The sequence below is a fragment of the Trachemys scripta genome, chromosome 5 (genome assembly GCF_013100865.1).
Source record: "Trachemys scripta elegans isolate TJP31775 chromosome 5, CAS_Tse_1.0, whole genome shotgun sequence".
In the NCBI taxonomy this organism is placed as follows: domain Eukaryota; kingdom Metazoa; phylum Chordata; order Testudines; family Emydidae; genus Trachemys; species Trachemys scripta.
The window spans coordinates 28,686,082-28,705,957 of NC_048302.1; the positions used below are offsets into that span (position 1 = coordinate 28,686,082).

The following is a 19,876-nucleotide window of genomic DNA, read 5'->3' on the forward strand; positions in this document are numbered from 1 at the left end:
CACACGGTTTAAAGTGTACAACATATATTCATATACTGATTTTTATTAATACAATGCCTTTTTTGTAATAGCCACAATTTTAAAAAGACAGTTTATTCAACAGCTATACATTTTCTGTACATAACTTCCTTCTAGACAGAAATTGTACATGAACAACCAGAAAGACTTTACAATACACACACATAATATACAAGCACAAAGTTACTATGCTTAGCTTTTTGTAGCCAGTCGGAACTCTCCCAGCTGAGTTGTGTTAGTATATCTTCATACTTGTGTGCATTTAAAACCTTTAAATCAGGACATTTACGGCAAAAAATGAAAATGGACGTTTTTGTATGCATCACATTACATATACTGAACTAGGAGAGGTTTTTTTTTTAAATTATAAATATTTTGCTGAAAAACAGGGCCTGTTCATAAATACAGGCACTTGGCATGTATGAGCAGTGACTTAAGGTCTGGTCCAGAAATTAATGGGAGTTTTTCCTTTGATGTCAATGGGCTTTGGATCTGGTCCTTGCAGGGAAGGGCATATGTGACATTGGAACTGCAAGTTACTATATTTTTATAATTTTCTAATATAAAAGAGTAACGGTTTCTTTAAATGATTTCTGTATTCACCTTTGGAATTAAGTTGTTGGGGTTAATGTAAAAGATGTCTTAATAGGGGATCACAATAATGCAAAATTTCTCCATCTTGTACACATTTCTCCCCGCACACTACAGCTCTGAGTTGGCTTGTTTTCTGTGACACAAAGTCAAGGCTCATTGTTGACTCGTTTAGTTAAATCCTGAATTTCTAGTGTATATGAATACCTGGCAGAAGTCAAGCACACACCTAACATCTCTTAGGAGTATATTTTGCTCCTAAAGAACCTCTGAGCCAGATTCTTATCTCAAATATTCCAATTTAAATCCTGAATAACGCCACTGCAGTCAGTGTAGTTACCTTAGACCTGGAGTAACTGAGATCAGAATTTGGCCTTCTATTCTTTAGGGATAGTTTGGGGATGGTTTTCTTTCACTGGGGAAATTGTCTCCTTTTTATCCTAGGAAAATGGCACAAATATCTTTTTCATTGTTTTGTTCAGGAAGATAGTTTTATCTGTTTTAGGTAAAAGCAAACATTACAACATGGCATATTGACCTTTCTGCTTTGAATTTTTTCTTCTTTATTTGTGTATCTCAGTTCAAAATCCTTAGGAGAAATCCTGGCCCCATTGAAATCAATGCCAAAGCTTCCATTGACTTCAGTGGAGCCAGGACTTCTCCCTTAGCTACCAGAACAGTGGGCTACAGTACATTCACCTAAGCTAATACAAAAAATACACCTCAAAAAGATCTTTGTTGTTACTGCCAAGCCTTAGTTGATGATTCTGCTTAAACTAAGTAGCAATATTTTAATTTTAATTAAATATCATATAATGTATTTTATTAAGAAGCTGATGGTTCCATTAAATTTAATCTGTTTTTTAAAAAGACATTAACTGTAGACTTTTCCTGACATTTACATTTTATCTTGTACAATTACACAATTGAAAACAATAGTATTTTTTTAAAGTTACCAAACATACTTGTACAAATAAAATATATATAAAGTACACATACTAATGTTTTTAACAAACTTCAAATTTTCCTGAAGTGTAATATCCATTGTGTCCTTGCTCTGAATTACTGTATTCTGCTTCAATATAAGATAGTATTTATTCTTAATCATACTTCTATCACACACTCAACTCTTTAGTCTTTATGCATATTAATAAACTTTTGGTTTTGTGTGATAGAAGTACTGTATGATTAAAAGTAGATACTATGGATATTATAGAAAAGATTCTGTATATTATAAAAAAGAATTGTATTTGTTCCAGATCACTCCAGATGTGTATTAAGTGGATATGGATCTAAATTCTGTCACACACTAATACTTCTGGACTATACGATAGTTCTTGTTAAAGAAAAATGGGAAAATTCTGATATTAAAGCCAATAAGGGGTTATGTTCATGGTTAAGTGTGTTGGTAATGGCCAGCCTGAACAGTGATAATATTGGATTCTCTAATGACTTCCTAATGTGCTGTTGTCTCATCCACCTTGTCTAAGTATCAGATGTCTTAGAAATTTCTCTTGCTGTCCAGTAACAATAGGACTGAGATGTTAAAGATTCAGGATTGGCAAATTTATGGTCTGATCTCCAAGGTTCAGAATGTCTCTTAAACAGTGTTGAGCGCCAATCCTGAACCTTTTACTCAGTTCTTATTCAAGCAATTAGACTTTGCAGTCTTCAGTGGCAGTTTACCTGAATAAGGACAGGTTAAAAACTGGATACAGATTTCAAGATTTGGCCCAGTGATTTCAGTGGAAAATGTGGGTGTGCAGCTCTCAAGAGGTACTCAGCTCCTTGGGCTTTTACCACAGTAGATCATTTTAAAAAGAATACTTTTTAATCTAATATAAAAAGATAGTATGGTTAGATTTGTTTCATATTTACAAACAAGCTTCCAAAAATGTGATCACAAGATTTCTACGTGCACCCATAAGAATGCACATTATTGAAGGAAATGTATATTTGGAAAACTATTGTCTATGAGGACAAATTTCTAAACACTCGATCTGTTTTTTGCTCTATAATTTGCAGGTGCAAGTAGCTGCAGGCTCCCTGTAGATAGATTGTACCCACAAATTTTGTACGAATGGGAGCTATCAGGTAGTTAGAATAAATCAATCATTTAAATGTCTATTTTGTGGGTGCAGAAACAGAGCCACAGTAAAGGCTGCATTCCAAAGTAAGCCCTTAGAGTTCAATGAACAGCACTGCAATTCTCTGAAGCACTATGGAGACCTTCATGATGGATATTTTTTCATACGCCATAAACCTCACGCACATTTCTCAAATGATTGTTGGAATCATGTTTCCAGCGTAAGAGCCATACCCAAGTGTATTAGGATTAGGCTACCATTCATCCCTGACTCAGGCTTTAATCTGGAGTTCAAGTTTTGGGTTTGGAGTCAATTGTGCCAAAATCCTGCAAACTGGTTTTAGCACAAAACGATGGAAAAACTGGCAAGATGACGTGATCTCAAAAGAGTTCTCTCTTTTTATCTTGAATCAAAATATCATAATACGTTGGGACAAAATCTTGCAAGGAAAAGCTGCTTGTGTGAGAGATTAGTCATATCTTAATCTGCACTGAAGAATACACCCTTTATGGTTTGGGATTCAACCCAAACAAAAACTGAGTTTGTATCTGGGGACAGAGCAAGCAAACTATATTTATTACAATCACTGTTTTGTTTTTGCAGGAAAACAGATATCTGACCATAAGCTTCACTTGTCTGAATTTAATTATGTATACAAGTTGGCTGACTGTCAAAATGAATACAAATGCCGTTATGTATTTTTATGTCTGTCTAGTAAGGCATTAATTTGCAATGTCTTACTGAGGAAGTGGCTCTTCATACTTCAGCGGGAGAGCATTGATCCATGTTTAACAAAGATCTCTTGATACAGACTGTGTTTTCTGATCTTCACTTTGAGGTTGTAGTCTGGTGTACCTACTGAAAGACACTTCAATGGTGGGTCAAATAAGTCCTACTGGCCTCACACAAGGTGTCAAGTATCAGAGGGGTAGCCGTGTTAGTCTGAATCTTTAAAAAGCAACAGAGGGTCCTGTGGCACCTTTATGGGTAGGTCTACACTTACCTCCGGGTCTGGCGGCAAGCAATCGATCTTCTGGGATCGATTTATCATGTCTTGTCTAGACGCAATAAATCGATCCCGGATCGATCCCAGAAGTGCTCGCAGTCAACACCGGTACTCCAGCTCGGCGAGAGGAGTACGCGGATTCGATGGGGGAGCCTGCCTGCCGCGTTTGGACCCGCGGTAAGTTCGAACTAAGGTACTTCAAATTCAGCTACGTTATTAATGTAGCTGAATTTGCATACTTTATTTCGAAGTGGGGGATTAGTGTGGACCAGGCCTAAGACTAACAGAAGTATTGGAGCATAAGCTTTCGTGGGTGAATGCCCACGTCTTGCGTCTGATGAAGTGGGCATTCACCCAGGAAAGCTTAGCTCTAATACTTCTGTTAGTCTTAAAGGTGCCACAGGACCCTCTGGCACACAAGATGGTATTCCTTCATGTACAGGGGCCAGAACAAGGCCTATGAACTACTTAAACCCTATTTTGGGGTTTGAGTTAGTCTTAAATGGGATTAAAGTGGTGCACAGTTTGACCTCTGCACAGAGCTGAATCCCATCCACATTGACTTCAATAGGATCACTCACATGAGTTTATACAACAGCAGACTGGATTTGGAACTTATCAGGACTTGATACAAAAGGAATTTTTAACCCAATCTTATGTAACTTTCCTCCTGTAAAATTCACAAATAATATAAAAATTCAGTAAAGTTTGAACTGTAGTTATTTTGAAGTTGTCTGGTTACATTTCGGTCAGTGAAACTTAAATATCAGCAAGTCAGCTATAGGTCAGCATTTGATCCTAATGAACGAGCAAGAGTTTTATGTTGTAATGTTTTAAATAATTCTTACAAACATTTCCATGTACAAGATGCCACTCTGTTTTCATACTCATGTAAACAGACGTCTTATAGTTCCTCTTTTTTTCCAAAGCACAAACGTAAGCCGGGCCAGTAAGTCATACGGTATTTACAACAAGGGTTCATCGACTGAATCTTGACTGCCATCCTGTAGCTTGGATATTGGTTCTAAAGTAGAATAGTATTGTCTCTTTTCATGTACAATACTGCTCTTTTCACACCCATCACAAATTTACCCAGAGCCTTAAGAATACTCATCCACTGATGTATAGGGTGAGCTGATAAAACTCGAGGTTGTAGAGGTGGTTTTGGAATTCCTGCGTGAACAGCCATTGAAGCTTGTGTCCCGCGAAGCAGCTCTTTTCTTACGGGTGGACTTGGAATGATCTCCATCATTGGGGTCAAACACTACTGTTGTGCTAGACTCCATTCTGGACACAGTGTACAAGCTACTTTGTCTGGTGGGATGAAACCTGGCTGCCTTGAGCTCCAGCTCATCATAGCTAGACACTTCGATAAATGGGCACCAACGGAATGCTCTCTTGAAACCAGCTCGGAATCTGAGAAGAAAGATACTTGGTGAAAGCATTCATAGGCAACACGGAGGGGGGGCATGCACGGTGAAGTGCACCCCCCCCCCCCATATTTCTGCTCAGCCTTCCAGGGGGAGAGAGAGGGGCTCTGTACTTCTACTGCACCTGCCCCTTGGCACATTTGGCCCCTGTCCCTGGTAGCCGGGTCTGGGCGGGGAGCATAAGGGGTGGGACAGAGTCACTTCTCAGGCTGGCTGAGTGTGGCCGCTCCAGATCGTTGCCTCTGTGCAGCACAGCTGCTGCCTGAGAGACAGCCTGTCGGGGAAGGTGGCAGCTACCTGCCTGCTCTGCTACCCGCCAGGGCCTAACACGTTTCTGACTTGCTTGGACCTTGGCCCTGGCAGCCTGACCCAGGCGGTGAGTGGAGGGGGTAGGCCGCCGCTTCCCCAGGCAGGTTCTCTCTCAAGCTCTTGATGGTTTTAATTCAGTAATACTAATGAAAACACTGAAAAATTAGCAGATATGTAAAAGTAGAGGCAGTATCATATGTGAAGAGGTGTAATGGCACACATTCTGAATAGTACTTATTTAGACCCTGATCCTGCAGTCTGATCCAGGCAAAGTGACTCATGCCCATAAAGAGTCCCTTAAACAATCGTGGCCTGATTTTTAAAAGGGTAAGCATCCACAAATCCCAGTGAAGTTAACTGCAAATGCAGCCCCCTTGAAAATAAAAACCTAGGAGTATGTGTGACCTTTTTCCCCCAGCATCTCCAACTACATATGCTTCAGTACTGAGTAATAAAGCTATGAACATTCATTTTATCATCCGATTTAGACTGCAATGTATAATAGAAATATTGTGATGTGATCAATAATACCTCAATAAAAGCTTTATTTTAAATTGCATTCTGACCACCCACCTCATAAAGTCATACTATAAGTATCTTTGGAGTAATGATTAGTTAGTGGTGTATGCCACAATTTATATATGTTTGCTAACAGCAAAGCAACCTTAATTTACATTTGGTGTATTTTAAACAATTAGGGCCTGGTTCTGCAAGCCCTTACAAGTGGAACTTCTATTGATTTTATTGGCCGTTCTGCATGTGGAATGTGGCAGGCGGACTAAGCCCCCCAAGGCTAAATTTTGCTCTTACATTTGTCAATGCCACAAGTGTTCATTGGAAGAATAGTATTAGCATTGAACAGAAACCTGAAGGAGGCTTTCACCTCACATGATATATATTTTTTTCTCTCATTGGGAATCTTTACTATTGAAGTGAAAATTATTGTGCCTTTTTCACATTCAAATCATTTATATTCTGGCTAAGCTCACCCCCGCCCCCTAATAGTTTCATAATTCTCTCTTACCTCTTATTAAGGCAGCAGTAGATAATGGGATTGTACATGGTGGAGCTCATGGCCAGCCAAAAGCTGGCTAGGTAGATTTGCTGAATATATTTCCACCGATTTAAGTGTTGGTAGATCCCAGTAACTATGAAGTAAATGTGGTAGGGCAACCAGCAGATTGCAAATGTCAACACAACGACAATCATCATTTTTACCACCTGAAAGAAGGAAGCAATAAGGCCATTTTATTATATATATTATCTTGCTTTGTACCTAGCACAAAGGTGTCCATATCACAAGCACCACTAAAGCTAGCACCACTTGGATCTCTTCTTGATAGTCTCCCTATTAAAGTTAGTGAAGTTGAAGCAGGGATTAACATTTTTTAACAGCATTTTTGTTTTTACTCTGAATTACTTGTGTTTCCATTTTTCTCTGGAGAACAGCATCCTTCTCAATAGTATGAGAGACTTTTATAGCATTCTCCACATTGAACTTTGTACCAAAAAATTGACACTTAGTGACTGAAGCTTGGACTTGTTCAATATTATCATTTTCCTAGGTCATTAGCCATAGAATAAGGTTATCCTATTTTCCATTTAGCCACCCCTGCATGGCCTTTATTGCCCCAAAGTCTGTTGTAGAGAAGAGATTCCTCTCTAACTGCTAAATAACTGTATCCCTAGGCCCTTGCTAGTAAATGGGACTTGAGTGAGCAGTGACCAGCAGGGAATGCCCACCAGCAGTAATCTGCATTCTTAATTTAGTTTCAGATGGCGTACATCCAGAAGTATGACAGGTTGGTGATCTTCATCATCTTCCCTGGTTTTGTGTGGCATTGCAGCCCCCAAGTCACAATAAAAGATAAATGAAGAGAAGCTTTGGTCAGTGTGAAAGGCAAGGAGAGAAAATCATGCAAGACAGAGGAAGTAAGCATTAAACAAAAGTGTTTCTAGCTGCCATCTTGCCCTCTTCAGCTATAGAAATTGCCACCTATACTTTAGGTTGCCTGTCACTTCCCATTATAAAGACCCTGTTTCCAGTTGCTTTCAACTTTGCCAAACTTTAAGCACTAGAGTTGAAATTTTTCAGGTCAAGTGTCTCTCTCATGCTGATTTTTTCTTTTTTTTTTTTTTTTTTTTTTTTTTGAAAGCTTCAGCTAAGACTGTTCAACCTTAATCCAGCCCTGTGGTACATGCACGATGGTACAGATTGTAATTACATGAATGCATGCTCATGTTTTTCACACACAAATTACTTTTCATTAAATTTCTGCTACCAGATTCAGCAGGCTACCACAGAAATATTGTGTTGAAACAATCGTAGTTCAGATTGGGTTATATTTCATTCTTTTTTGGACATACTTTCCAGCTGTTCATCTGTGATGAAATTACTTCTGCAACTATAAATTGTATTGCTAGAAGACTTGGTGCATACTTTCACCACATCTTAGCATCAGATCCCCTGATTTTAAGAAGGGCCTCCAGTTTTGCATCCACATTTTTATGCCTGTATGAAACTATTGTTATTTGAATTTGCAGGTATATTTCATAGCACTTAAATGTCTAATTATTTGCAACCAAAATTAATCAGCTAAAAACCTGATACAATGAATATTTTAATAAAATGTGCCCATAAAATTACCCATGAAAATATTTACTAGTGGATCAAAATAGGTGGAAAATGGGAGGCTACTAATGAAAATCAGACCTCAATTCTTTACAGTCTAAAAAGTCAACTCAATATGTATGCAAACAATCCATCTACACAATGCTTGAGAAACTGAAGCAGCAGAGCCTTTCAGTACTGTAATGTATTTGGTTTAAACTGGCTGCACACTGTGATTCTCATACCCTGGAGCTGCAGGAATTGCTACAACAGTAACATTACAGGTTACCAATTCTGGCATCACTAAAATGTGTTAGCTCCACAATTTCCAGAGAAAGTAGCCTTTCTGTTTCTAACACCTAAGCTGTTACAAAAGCAGGTTAATGTGTAGACACTTAAAGGGCAAGTCAAGCCTCTCTACGGGAGTTGCCGCTTTAAAAGATTGTCGGAAGGTCTCCTGAAAAAACACAAATAAGCCAGTGAATGCAGGGCCAGCTTAAAAACCTGTTGCTGTCTCTGCCTTGAATTTTGGTAATGATTCCAGATGCACAAATTTGTTCTTAATGAAAGACAGAACTACTATGAGACAGGTCTATAAAATCATGACTGGTATTGAGAAAGTAAATAAGGAAGTGTTATTTACTCCTTCTCATAACACAAGAACTAGGGGCCACCAAATGAAATTAATAGGCAGCAGGTTTAAAACAAATAAAAGGAAGTATTTTTTCACATAACACACAGTCAATCTGTGGAACTCCTTGCCAGCGGATGTTGTGAAGGCCAAGACTATAACAGGGTTCAAAAAAGAAACTAGCTAAATTCATGGAGGTTAGGTCCATCAATAGCTATTAGCCAGGATGGGCAGGGATGGTGTTCTTAATCTCTGTTTGCCAGAAGCTGGGAATGGGTGACAGGGGGTGGATCACTTGATGATTACCTGTTCTGTTCATTCCCTCTGGGGCATCTGGCATTGGTCACTGTCAGAAGACAGGATACTGGGCTCGATGCACCTTTGGTCTGACCCAGTATGCCCATTCTTATGTTCTACTTGAAAGTGAGAAGATCTGATATTTCTCTCACACTAGAGTATATCATGAGTAGTTTCTCTAAAGTCAATGGAAATGTATGTTGTGTATGGTCTACAGAAGATGTACACTGGGTTTTGGGATGTTGACAGGAACTTGTAAAAGGGGCATTTTAAGAGAGAAAAAAATCTCACCTATGTCACATAATACTCAAGCAAAAAAGGCCCCATTTTCCAAGGAAAAAAATCTTTGCTTTTAAAATTGAGCATAATTTTGCATTTTTTTTTGCATATTTACAATATGAAAAACAGACATTTCATTGACATTTTGCGTAAAGTGAAAACTGGGGAGTGGGAGGTGTTCGAAGACTTCATGAAATGAAAGCGTGAAAAAGTTTACACTCAGAAATCTGCCCTGCTCTGTAAAATGGAGGAGGTTATAATTCTATAGGGAATCAGGCATGTCAGTTCACCTGCAAATATACTCCTACCTCCTTACCAGGTGAAACACATCATCACATCGCTATTGGGAAAGGCAGGAGTATCAAAGGGAGAAAGGATCAAAGGGAGTTGAAATGGAAGGGAGGGGAATGTGGATATATTGGGACAGAAGGGGAAGACATGGGGGAAACGGAGATGAAAGCTAATTTGGAAAGGAGCAGGAAGAGAGAGGATTACAGTGAAAAGACAAAGTGAAACATTTCTCACAAAATATAGGTTACATTACAAGTAATGGTATGAACAAGATTTGCTTGCTTTTCAAACCCTCTCCCTTTGCAAACATGGTAATCTCTCATTAATGAATGATACAACAAAGGAAAAAAGCAGCTAAGAGCAAAACATGAATATTAAGATAGATACATTGAAATATTGTATTGTCAGGAATGCAGGTGCTCAAACTCGGGGTGCATACTCCATGATTTGAATAGCAATGTTAGATTCTCTTCATTCAGTATTAACTGTATATATAAAAAACGAAATGTAATCCACTATAACTCGTTGTGTGAATCCATTCAGTCCTCTTGCTCTATCCAAATACCATTAGATGTAGGTGTTTCTCTCCTTGACAGTGACTGGTAGCTAACGAATAGGATCTACATTCATGGTTTATAAATACAATGCCTCTTAGTTTGACTCAGTTTAATGAAAAGTCCTGAAAAGAAGAAACTCTGGCATGAACTCCAGCAAAGAGTTAAGCTAGAGCACAAGAAGAAGAGTGAAACAGTACTTGTACCTAATTTTCCCCAATCTCCAGATTATACCTACACTAGAAATTTTATCAAAAAATCCCTCTGGTGCTATTACTTATTCAGCTCCAGAGGAGAAGAAAGCATGTTAATAATTTTGTTATTTGAATTGTATAGAGTGCATCTGGCAATACAGAATTCAGTTTATTTTCTTTCTTTTTAATATGTATGTTTTGCTCTTTTTTGATAAACTGCCATTTCAGCTGTTTTTTTCCTTTGTTCCATATTGTGTTACATTCATTAATGACCGATTGCCATTTGTGCAGATGGAAAGAATTTTCATGAAGCAAGCAAGCCAGGAAAGTACATGACTTCTCACTTCTACATAATCTCTTGGCCAGACCCTCAACCCTATTCTAGCTGCTATGTGCTGTCCTGCCACCACAAATCACTCAGAAACCGGTGAGTCCAGCTACCAGTGGTTTCCACCAGTGTAGACTCCTAGCTGTTGAACAGTCCCCTGTGCTGGAGGGTAGTTGGGTATGCTTTGAGCAATCCTGAGGTTGTGAGCAGAGCTGGTAGGAAATTTTTTTCCTCATGAAAAATGTTGATGAAAATTATTTTTTTCCATTTTTGTCAAAAATTTTGGTGAAATATCAAAACCTGAAAACTTTTCAATTTTGAGGTGTTTGTTTTTTTTTGATGAATTTTCCAATTTGTCTACAGAAAACAGGAACTTTCAGTGAAAAATTCTGTTTAGTTGAAAACCCAGTCTTCCATTGAAAAACAGTTCAACCAGCCTTCGCTGGGAGCCATGTTTGCTTTACCTCCCTCAGCTGCTCTGACTGTATCTCCACCACACCTGAGTATCTAACTCTAACTCTTATGAGACATCTGCATAAAGACAATGTGAATAATGCAGGATTTCCTATAAAGAAAATCCACATTTGTTATATTACTTAGGGCTGATCTTGCAGATCCTCAGTCAGGAGAGTAATCCTTACTCATGCAAGGAGTCCCATTGGATTACTCTCATGAGTGCAGCCTTACAGGACCGTCCCTGTCTGAGGAATCAAATAAGGATTTTATTTAAGGGCAATCCTGGACTATTTATACAGATTTCTCACTCAACATGGAGATTATATAAAAATGAGTTAGACTGTGTACTTAGCAGCCTTGCTTACTTCTTAAATCTTTTCCTCGCACAAGTTGCAATTTCTCATCAATCAACAGTATGCAACACAGCAAAGGAAAGAGTCAGCTGAAATGTAGTGTATCAAAAAGAATAAAACATGCTTATCTAGTGTGAGCCAGGGTACTTATGGGAGTGAGACTTTGTAGGATCCCCTGCCTTGTGAAATATTTGATGCTATTTCCAAAATGAATGGGAACGAAAGGATTCTGCTAAATTCACAAAGAGCAGCAATGATGTTTGGTTTGTTGTTTTATTATTATTTTATTTGCACACATGGGAAGGGTTAGCCCAGGAATGGCTAGATAAATTAGTCTGGCTGATTCAGATGTAACATACGGCATGTCTATACTATAAACTCAAGTCGACCTACGTTAGGTCGACTTATAGCCAGTGCAGGAATTATGTGGTGGTTCATGTCCACACTGCCCTTCTGTCAGTGGTGCGCATCCTCACCAGGGAGCGCTTCCACCAACTTAAGAGGGACAGTGTGAGGGGCTGCTCTCAGTTCTGCATTCAGCTCCCTGCTGGGAGCCCAGCTGGCCCCCGGCAGGGCCACCCAGAGGATTCAGGGGGCCTGGTGCAAAGCAATTTTGGGGGCCCCTTCCATTAAAAAAAAGTTGCAATACCTGTAGAATACTATATTCTCATGGGGGCCCCTGTGGGACCCGGGGCTTGGGGCAAATTGCCCCACTTGCCCCCCTCCCCCGGGCTGTCACCCTGGGCTTCTCAGCTCCCTGCACTTTGCTGAGCTACTCAATATACTTAGAACAAGATTCTTAGGCAGGTCAAAAGCCTCCTTTCCAAACTGCACTACATCATTTTATTGGCTTTCTGTTGCAAACCTGATTCTGTTATTTCTACGAGGTGAATGGGATTGGATTCTGATTTCATTTGCACCATACTGTGTAACTTCTTCATCTTCAGTGGAGTTACAAAGATGTAAGTAAGAATCAGGTCCAGTTATTAAAGAACATATCTCTGTAAGTATGTCTTTATTTATCCATTCATGGATTGTTTAGCTAGAATAAAGTGATAAAATTTGCAACATGTATCTTAAGGTTTGTAAGTAAATGGATACTTAAAAGTAAAACTAAATCAAGTGTAGCTTTGCTTTTGATTTTTGCCTTGTTATAGCTATATAGTAGAACCTTCTCATTATTACTGATGAGATTTTTGCCACAATGATTTTCTAAAAGATAAAACCTGTGCCATTTAAGGTATTAAGAGACATCAAATTTTGATGTCCTATCTCCCTATTTAATAGACAATTTTCTCTCTTGAAGTACTATACTATACCTTTCTTTTGTTTCATCTTTACACTTAACAACCCAGAAGGAAAATTCTTTTGTAATCTGATAAGGTGTATTATTAATGAGATTTCTCATACCCAGAGAAGGTTAAAAGGAACCCCTATGTTACAAAGTGATGAGACTTTTGTCTTTGGTTATGAAAACCAAAATATATGTATCCTGCATGCTTCCTAAATCAAAGAATCATAGTACTTAGATGGAAAACACCTACTAGATCATCAGACCAACTCTCCTTGAAGGGAAGAAATTAATCCACTCTAGAAGTGTTGTGCCACGTGTTTAATTTTCCTTGATTTTGTCATTTTAATTTATTTAACCATTGCTAAAACTAGCCAAAGACAAATTGCTAACTGTATACAATAGCTTGCATTCTTTAATATTTCTCTCTCTCTCTCTCTCTCTTACACACACACACACACACACACACACGGGAGTATAATACTTTTAGTGACAGCTGGTTGGTACCGATGACTATATTAAGTTCTTGGAGTGTTTTCAAGGCACCAGTAAGTATGTGTTTCTTCCCTTAAATCTGTCTCGTTCCATCCTTCTGCCTATCTCTTTTTAGGGATAAGGAGAAGGGAAAATACAGCAGCAAATGCAGATTCTTTTCTCTGTCCTCCTACTGTTATTCTCATTTCCTCTTTTCACTATCCCTTCCTCTCCTTCCATTGCTACTTCCTTCCCCCAATCCCCAAGTCATTACCATCAGTGACCAACTCCCAGTGATTGGTGTCTCTTCTCCCATTTCCCCCATTGCTTGCTAACACTTGCCTCTTCATACTCCTAACCCTTGGCTTGAACCTTCCCTTCTCCTCACTAAAGCTAGATTGTGACTTTGCCACAGGCCCTCAGAAAGGGGCGGCAGTTAGTTGCATTGCTCCAGGGCAGACTGGAAGTCAGATAGTTATTCAGAGAGTCACAGTCTGGTTCCTGGTTCCTTCCTCCCTTCCCCCTCTTTAGGGGGAAATAGATTACTTCCACTCACATGCTGGCTGAGCTGCCTTGTCAGGCATGTTTGAGAGGGTGAAGCCAAGGCTCTGCCCATCCTCCGCCCCTGGCTACCACATGCTATGCTCTGGGTAGCAAGCCAAAGAAAAAAGGGGGTGTCGTTACACCCCTTTCTGCCATGCACTGTGCATGTAGGATGGACCACAATCTGACCCTTTTTAGATAATTAGCATTTGAGGCCATAATCATTACTCTACTGATGTCAATAGACTTATGCCACAAATGAGATGGTGCTTGAGAAGTCAAACACTGTTGGACATAATAAGGTTTACCATGACTTACTTCCCTCACAATCATTCCTTTATTAGTCCACTGGCCACTTAGTGTTGGTTACATCCAAAATATCAATACAAGCCTATACATCCTTATATTCTGTACCCTAGCAACAATACAGTTATAAGTATTGGCTGAAATACCTACAACAGGTTCAGGCCTGGGTGACACCATCATATCATGGTGTACTCCAGAGGGGTAAGGAAAAGCTCTGCTGAAAACCCCCTAGAAAACTTTTCTTTTTATACACTGTAACAAACAAGTGATAGCATTTCTGGTTATTGGACCTACGCTAAAGTTAGCTGAAGCAGTTTAGGGCTGCATTCTGCTTTCTTCAAGGTTTTTTACCTTATCACACACAGCCTATTTTTACCCAGTACTGGACTGAGCATTTCTTTTCAAAACAAACTTATGTACCTAATTATTTTACCCACCCTAGTACCTAATATACCATGTTTTCTGTATTTCTATTGCTCAGCCCAAACTTTAAATAACACTGGTATTTCCAGGACCACTACAAGTTTAACACAAACAATCCCTCTGTCTCATGATCTCATTCTTTTGGTCACATAGTTTGGGCTAATCAGTCATGTCAGAATCCAAACTCAGTTTAAAATGTATAATTCACTCAGAGGTAGTGTGCGCCTATATTCCTATAAACACTGAGACTTTTCACATAATTTTCACAAACTTAGTGATTTAGTTAACTTTTTAGTCTATATCAACAATGCTTTCATGATAATAGTAATGTACGCAGGATGGGAACAGTAAAGAATCACAACGTTTGAAAGCATAGATAGTCTTTCAATCAGATAAGACAGGTGCCAATTTCGGCACTTCATAAATTGTTTTGTTCTTCTGATTTATAAGCCACTTTCTGCCAGTTTTTTAAATATCTACCTCTACATTCCATTTGAATAACCCAAAAATAAAAGTTCGTGATCAATTTTTTTGTTATTTAAATAGGAAAGTTAAAAAAGATAGGATTTTCATGTAGACTGGTTTCAGCATCAGCTATGCAACACTTCTGTTTCTTAACTTCATAAATTTGCAATAATCTCTTACAAATTGTGGTCTTTTTTACAAAATAAAAGCCATTCTGACATTTTTAGAAACAGATTTGGCTCCCTGGCATTGTTATACTGCACTTCACTGATGTTGTCTGGTCCTCTGGACTTTTATTAAAGCTAGTGACATCTCTGAGTTTTGCCAAAAGAAAAGTATCCAGTCTGACTCTTTATGAAGTTCTATCACATAGAAAATGCACATAGAATTTCCTCTAGTCTTGATAATTTGCTGTTGGATTTTGCTTAAATGTCACAAACTTGGATTAATCCACAATATAAAGAGGGGGATGGGGGAACTCAAAATGGGCCTTCTGGAGTGGCAGTGAGTAAGAAAAAAGCAGAAGGAATCAGAAATTAGAGATGTGAAATGTCTATTAGGAAATCTAGTCCATCCCCTGCCAATGCAGGATTGTAGTGTATTCAGAGCTTTTCCTGTTTTTAAATGACTTAAGTGGGAACTGTGTGATGCTCAACTAAGGTGGCTGCTTCTTGATTTAGATCCATTAGACTTGGCTATCTTTTAAATTAAAAATTAAATAGTAATCTTTCTATCACTAAACTTCATATTTAACCCTTGATTATGGGCCAGATGAGTCTCTCTAAGTCAATGAGGGTGCATTGTGTGAAAGTGAATGTAGGATTTGGCCTTGGATCATTTTGTCCTCCTTCAAATACTTGAATTAGAAAGTTCAACAGATAAGTTAACTGGAAGCAAGAGGCCAAAACATTCTTCTGCGTCACCGTAGAGGAAATCACGTTTACCCAGTTCACAGAATTTATACTTGCTATTTCACAGATAGCAAAAGGTTACTGTTCCTGAGGAAAAAAAAGTTAGACTTGAATAGTATTTCACTCCTTGGCTGAAATTAAATCAGAAATCATTAGAGCAGTGGAAGAAATGCAGAGGCTTTCAGTGTAGCCATTTTAGAGGAGAGTGCAGGGTTTGTGACCTGGAAGATGGACTTAATTCAACAAAATTGCACAGATTTAGAAGATCAAGGAGCTCAAAGAGGAGGGAACATCCTCCATTTTTATGAGTTACCAGAGAAAATAGAGGGAGAAGACCCTATAGCAGGGGTAGGCAACCTATGGCATGCACGCCGAAGGCGGCACGTGAGCTGATTTAAAGTGGCACTAACACTGCCCAGGTCCTGGCCACCAGTCCAGGGGACTCCGCATTTTAATTTAACTTTAAATGAAGCTTCTTAAACATTTTAAAAACCTTATTTACTTTACATACAACAATAGTTATATATTATAGACCTATAGAAAAAGATCTTCTAAAAACATTAAAATTTATTACTGGCACACGAAACCTTAAATTAGAGTGAATAAATGAATACTTGGCATACCACTTCTGAAAGGTTGCTGACCCCTGCCTTATAGCGCTTATCTAATCATACCTAAGTGCCAAGTTTTGAATGGCTCAACAGAGTTGTGTGCTGGGGAGATAGGGGAGGGGAAAAGGCACAACACGTCAATTTTTTCCCAGTGCACCCATGTAGGCATCATCCATAATTTTGCTACTAGAACAGAGGAGAACTAGAAGGTGAACTCTATCATTGCTGATCGTGCTAATCAAGTCACAAGGATCATGTCTAAGGGTATGTCTACACTGCAATCACAGGCTGTGATCACAGCTCTTGTAGACATACCCAAGCTAGATTTAAACTAGGGCAATGAAGCCGTGACAGCATGGGCTTCAGCACAGGCTAGCTCAGGGGTTGCCAACCTGAGCCTGAGAAGGAGACAGAATTTACCAATGTACATTGCCAAAGAGACACAGTAATACATCAGCAGCCCCCCATCAGCTCCCCGCCCCCTGCTTCCAGCGCCTCACACCCACCAGCAGCCCCACCAGTCAGCGCCTCCCACTCCCTCCCTGCACTTCCCGATCAGCTGTTTCGTGGCATGCAGGAGGCTCTGGGAGGGGTAGGGGTAGGAGCGAGGGCATGGCAGCCTCAGGGGAGGGGGTGGGAAGGGGTGGAGTGAGGGCAGGCCTGTGGCAGAGCCAGGGGTTGAGCAGTGAGCACCCCCCGGCACATTGGAAAGTTGACGCCTGAAGCTCCAGGCCTGGAGTCAGTGCCTATACGAGGAACCACATATTAACTTCTGAAGACCCACATGTGGTTCCGGAGCCATAGGTTGGCCACCCCTGGGCTAGCCACCAGAGAGGCTTATACAGGCCACACATAATTCTGTGCTGCCACAGCTTCACTACTTCAGTACCTGAGCCAGCTAGATTAAAGTTAGCTCGGGTGTGTCTACATGACCTGCAATCCCATTACCAAGCCCTGGCAAAAAAGGGAGGGGGAGAACAGCTTATTCACTCTTCAGTCAACTCCCACAGTGTCCATTGTAGGCTCATAATACCCCCTCCTGCCATCAGGAGGGAGCATGAGGTGCTATACTTCCTGCAATGTTCCCTAGCTATAAAAGCCATAATTTTGGTCTACACTGTTAAAATGACCTTGATCACATGTCTTTTCTTTTCTTTTTTTTTACGTTTTTGATTTGTTGTTGTGATTCTAAATGTTGTACTCTACCTAGGTTGAAATTCATTCCCCACCACAGGGCCTGTTCTCCACTTAAGCTCTCCGGATAGGACTTCAGTGGGACTTAAAAATGGTGCATGAGCCTTGGGCTGGCCCTTGGCACAGTCAGAAATTTCACCTCTTGTCATAAACATACAGCTAAGGGTAGCATAAAATTCCTCCTTACCCTGTAAAGGGTTAATCCTGCCTTTACCTGTAAAGGGTTAAGAAGCTTAAATAACCTGGTTGGCACCTGACCAAAAGGACCAATAAGAGGAGAAGATACTTTCAAATCTGTGGGGGAAGGTTTTTGTTTTGTGTTCCTTTGTGTTCTCTCTGGGTCAGCAAGGCACCAGGGCAGGGAAAATACATCTCCCTAAGCCATATCTGAACTAAGCATCTAGAATTACAGAACTAGTAAGTAATAGCAAGGAAATGCATTAGATTATCTTTTGTTTTAGCTTGTGAATTTTCCCTGTGCTAAGAGGGAGGTTCATCCCTGTTTTTGTAACTTTAAAGTTTTGCCTAGAGGGGAAATCCTTTGTGTTTTGAATCTGATTACCCTGTAAATTGCCTTCCATCCTGATTTTATAGAGGTGCTTCTTTTACTTTTTCTTTATAATAAAGTTCTGTTTTTTAAGAATCTGATTGGGTTTTTAGTGTCCTAAAAACCCAAGGGTCTGGTCTGTGCTCACCTTGGTCACTCTCAAGCCTTCCCAGGAAAGGGGGTGAAGGGACTTGGGGGCATATTTTGGGGAAACAGGAACTCCAAGTGGTTCTTTTCCTGAATCTTTGTCTAACTCAGTTGGTGGTGGCAGCAGTACGCATCCAAGGACAAAGAAGGATTTGTGCCTTGGGGAAGTTTTTAACTTAAGCTGGTAGAAATAAGCTCAGGGGGTCTTTCATGTGGGTCCCCACATCTGTACCCCAGAGTTCAGAGTGGGGAGGGAACCCTGACACCTCTAGAGAACACTGATTGGCACAAATGGAAATAAATGTGAAGAGATAGGTAAATCAATCAATCTAGGGCATGCAGATAAGCAGTAAGCACATTTTAGCTCTAGAAATGGGAATCTCATCATGCGACCTCTAACAATGGGAAGTACTCCCTTAGAATTAAAAGTAGCCTGCATAGCTTGGTACCCCTGGAGACCTGCAGGCACTATGGCTGGGGAGTGGCCACAAAGGTCTTCTTAATTTATTCACTAAATTGAATTAAGTGCTTGCTTTTAGAAGTAAGCCCTTTTCCTGGTAAAGTTATACAGTCACAAACCACTTAAGATAATTACTGTGTTTCTTTATCATTTATTATATGAAAATGTCATGGAAAAAAAGTGCTAAACATTTAATAAAAGAGCTACTTTCCCCCCCATCCTTCTGATGTGAACAAAACTGTGTTGCCTGAAGATAAAGGCAGAACTTGCTTCTAATAGCACTTTTTCAAAATACATGGCTTGATGCAGCTTGCAAAGCAGTTAGACCTATTCTTTTATTTCCACCATAATTGTGCATTTGCAAAGATAGTAACATTTTTTCTTCGGAAGGTTGAAGCAAAGGGGTTTATTACTGCAGAGACAAAAACAAAACAAAAACACTCCCATAAAGCATGTGTTCGGTATTGCATTTAAATTGAGTTAGAAGCAAATTAATGTCAATGATGTTGGAGTTTTACTTATTGTATTGAAGTACTCGTCTTCTTATTCTTATTCAGTAAGGGACTGTACAATAGTATCAATTTGTTAGATATAGTAGATTTGCACCCGAAGTGTGGAACAGCACCTCTGAGAGCACTGGGAATGACCATTGCCACAACCTTTAACAGGATACATCACGTGTTTCAATCGTGCCTGCCCAGCTTTGCTGGCTAGTTTGGCAATAGCATAATAGTCCTTTCAGCACCTGGTGTTTCCCTTTGCCAAAGGAGTTTCTAGAGTCACTGCTGGCTGTGATGGGGTGTTCACCCCACACTTGCCTGGAAAGGGTTAATGTGGAGTGAGAATGGGGCTAGTTAACCCTATGGGCCACAGGTGGGGGGGACTCTGGTGGTTAGGTAATCCCCTGATGGGATGAGGGAGCCCAGCTGAAGAAGACCACGCTGGGCTGGGGTTATAAAGGCAGGAATTTGGAAGGAGGGGGGAAGGGCTGCTGGGAAAGTTTGTCACTCTCTGGGACAAGGAAGGTGTAGGGCTACAGAGCCAGGTAACCAATGGTTGCTCCCTTGGG

The 19,876-nt window shown here is 39.8% G+C and overlaps 1 protein-coding gene across 1 annotated transcript in view; it reads right to left on the reverse strand.

Moving 5' to 3' along the window:
- Nucleotides 1-4,101: 4,101 nt before the first annotated feature.
- The window catches only part of TACR3 (tachykinin receptor 3), a 74,064-nt gene continuing 58,289 nt past the window's right edge, over nucleotides 4,102-19,876 (reverse strand). The window contains exons 4-5 of the mRNA XM_034772461.1: nucleotides 6,466-6,662; nucleotides 4,102-5,118 (exon numbers count right to left, since the gene is read on the reverse strand). Coding sequence (XP_034628352.1) covers nucleotides 4,803-5,118; nucleotides 6,466-6,662 — 513 coding nt within the window. The 3' untranslated portion in view covers nucleotides 4,102-4,802. The remainder of the gene's footprint in view (nucleotides 5,119-6,465; nucleotides 6,663-19,876) is intronic.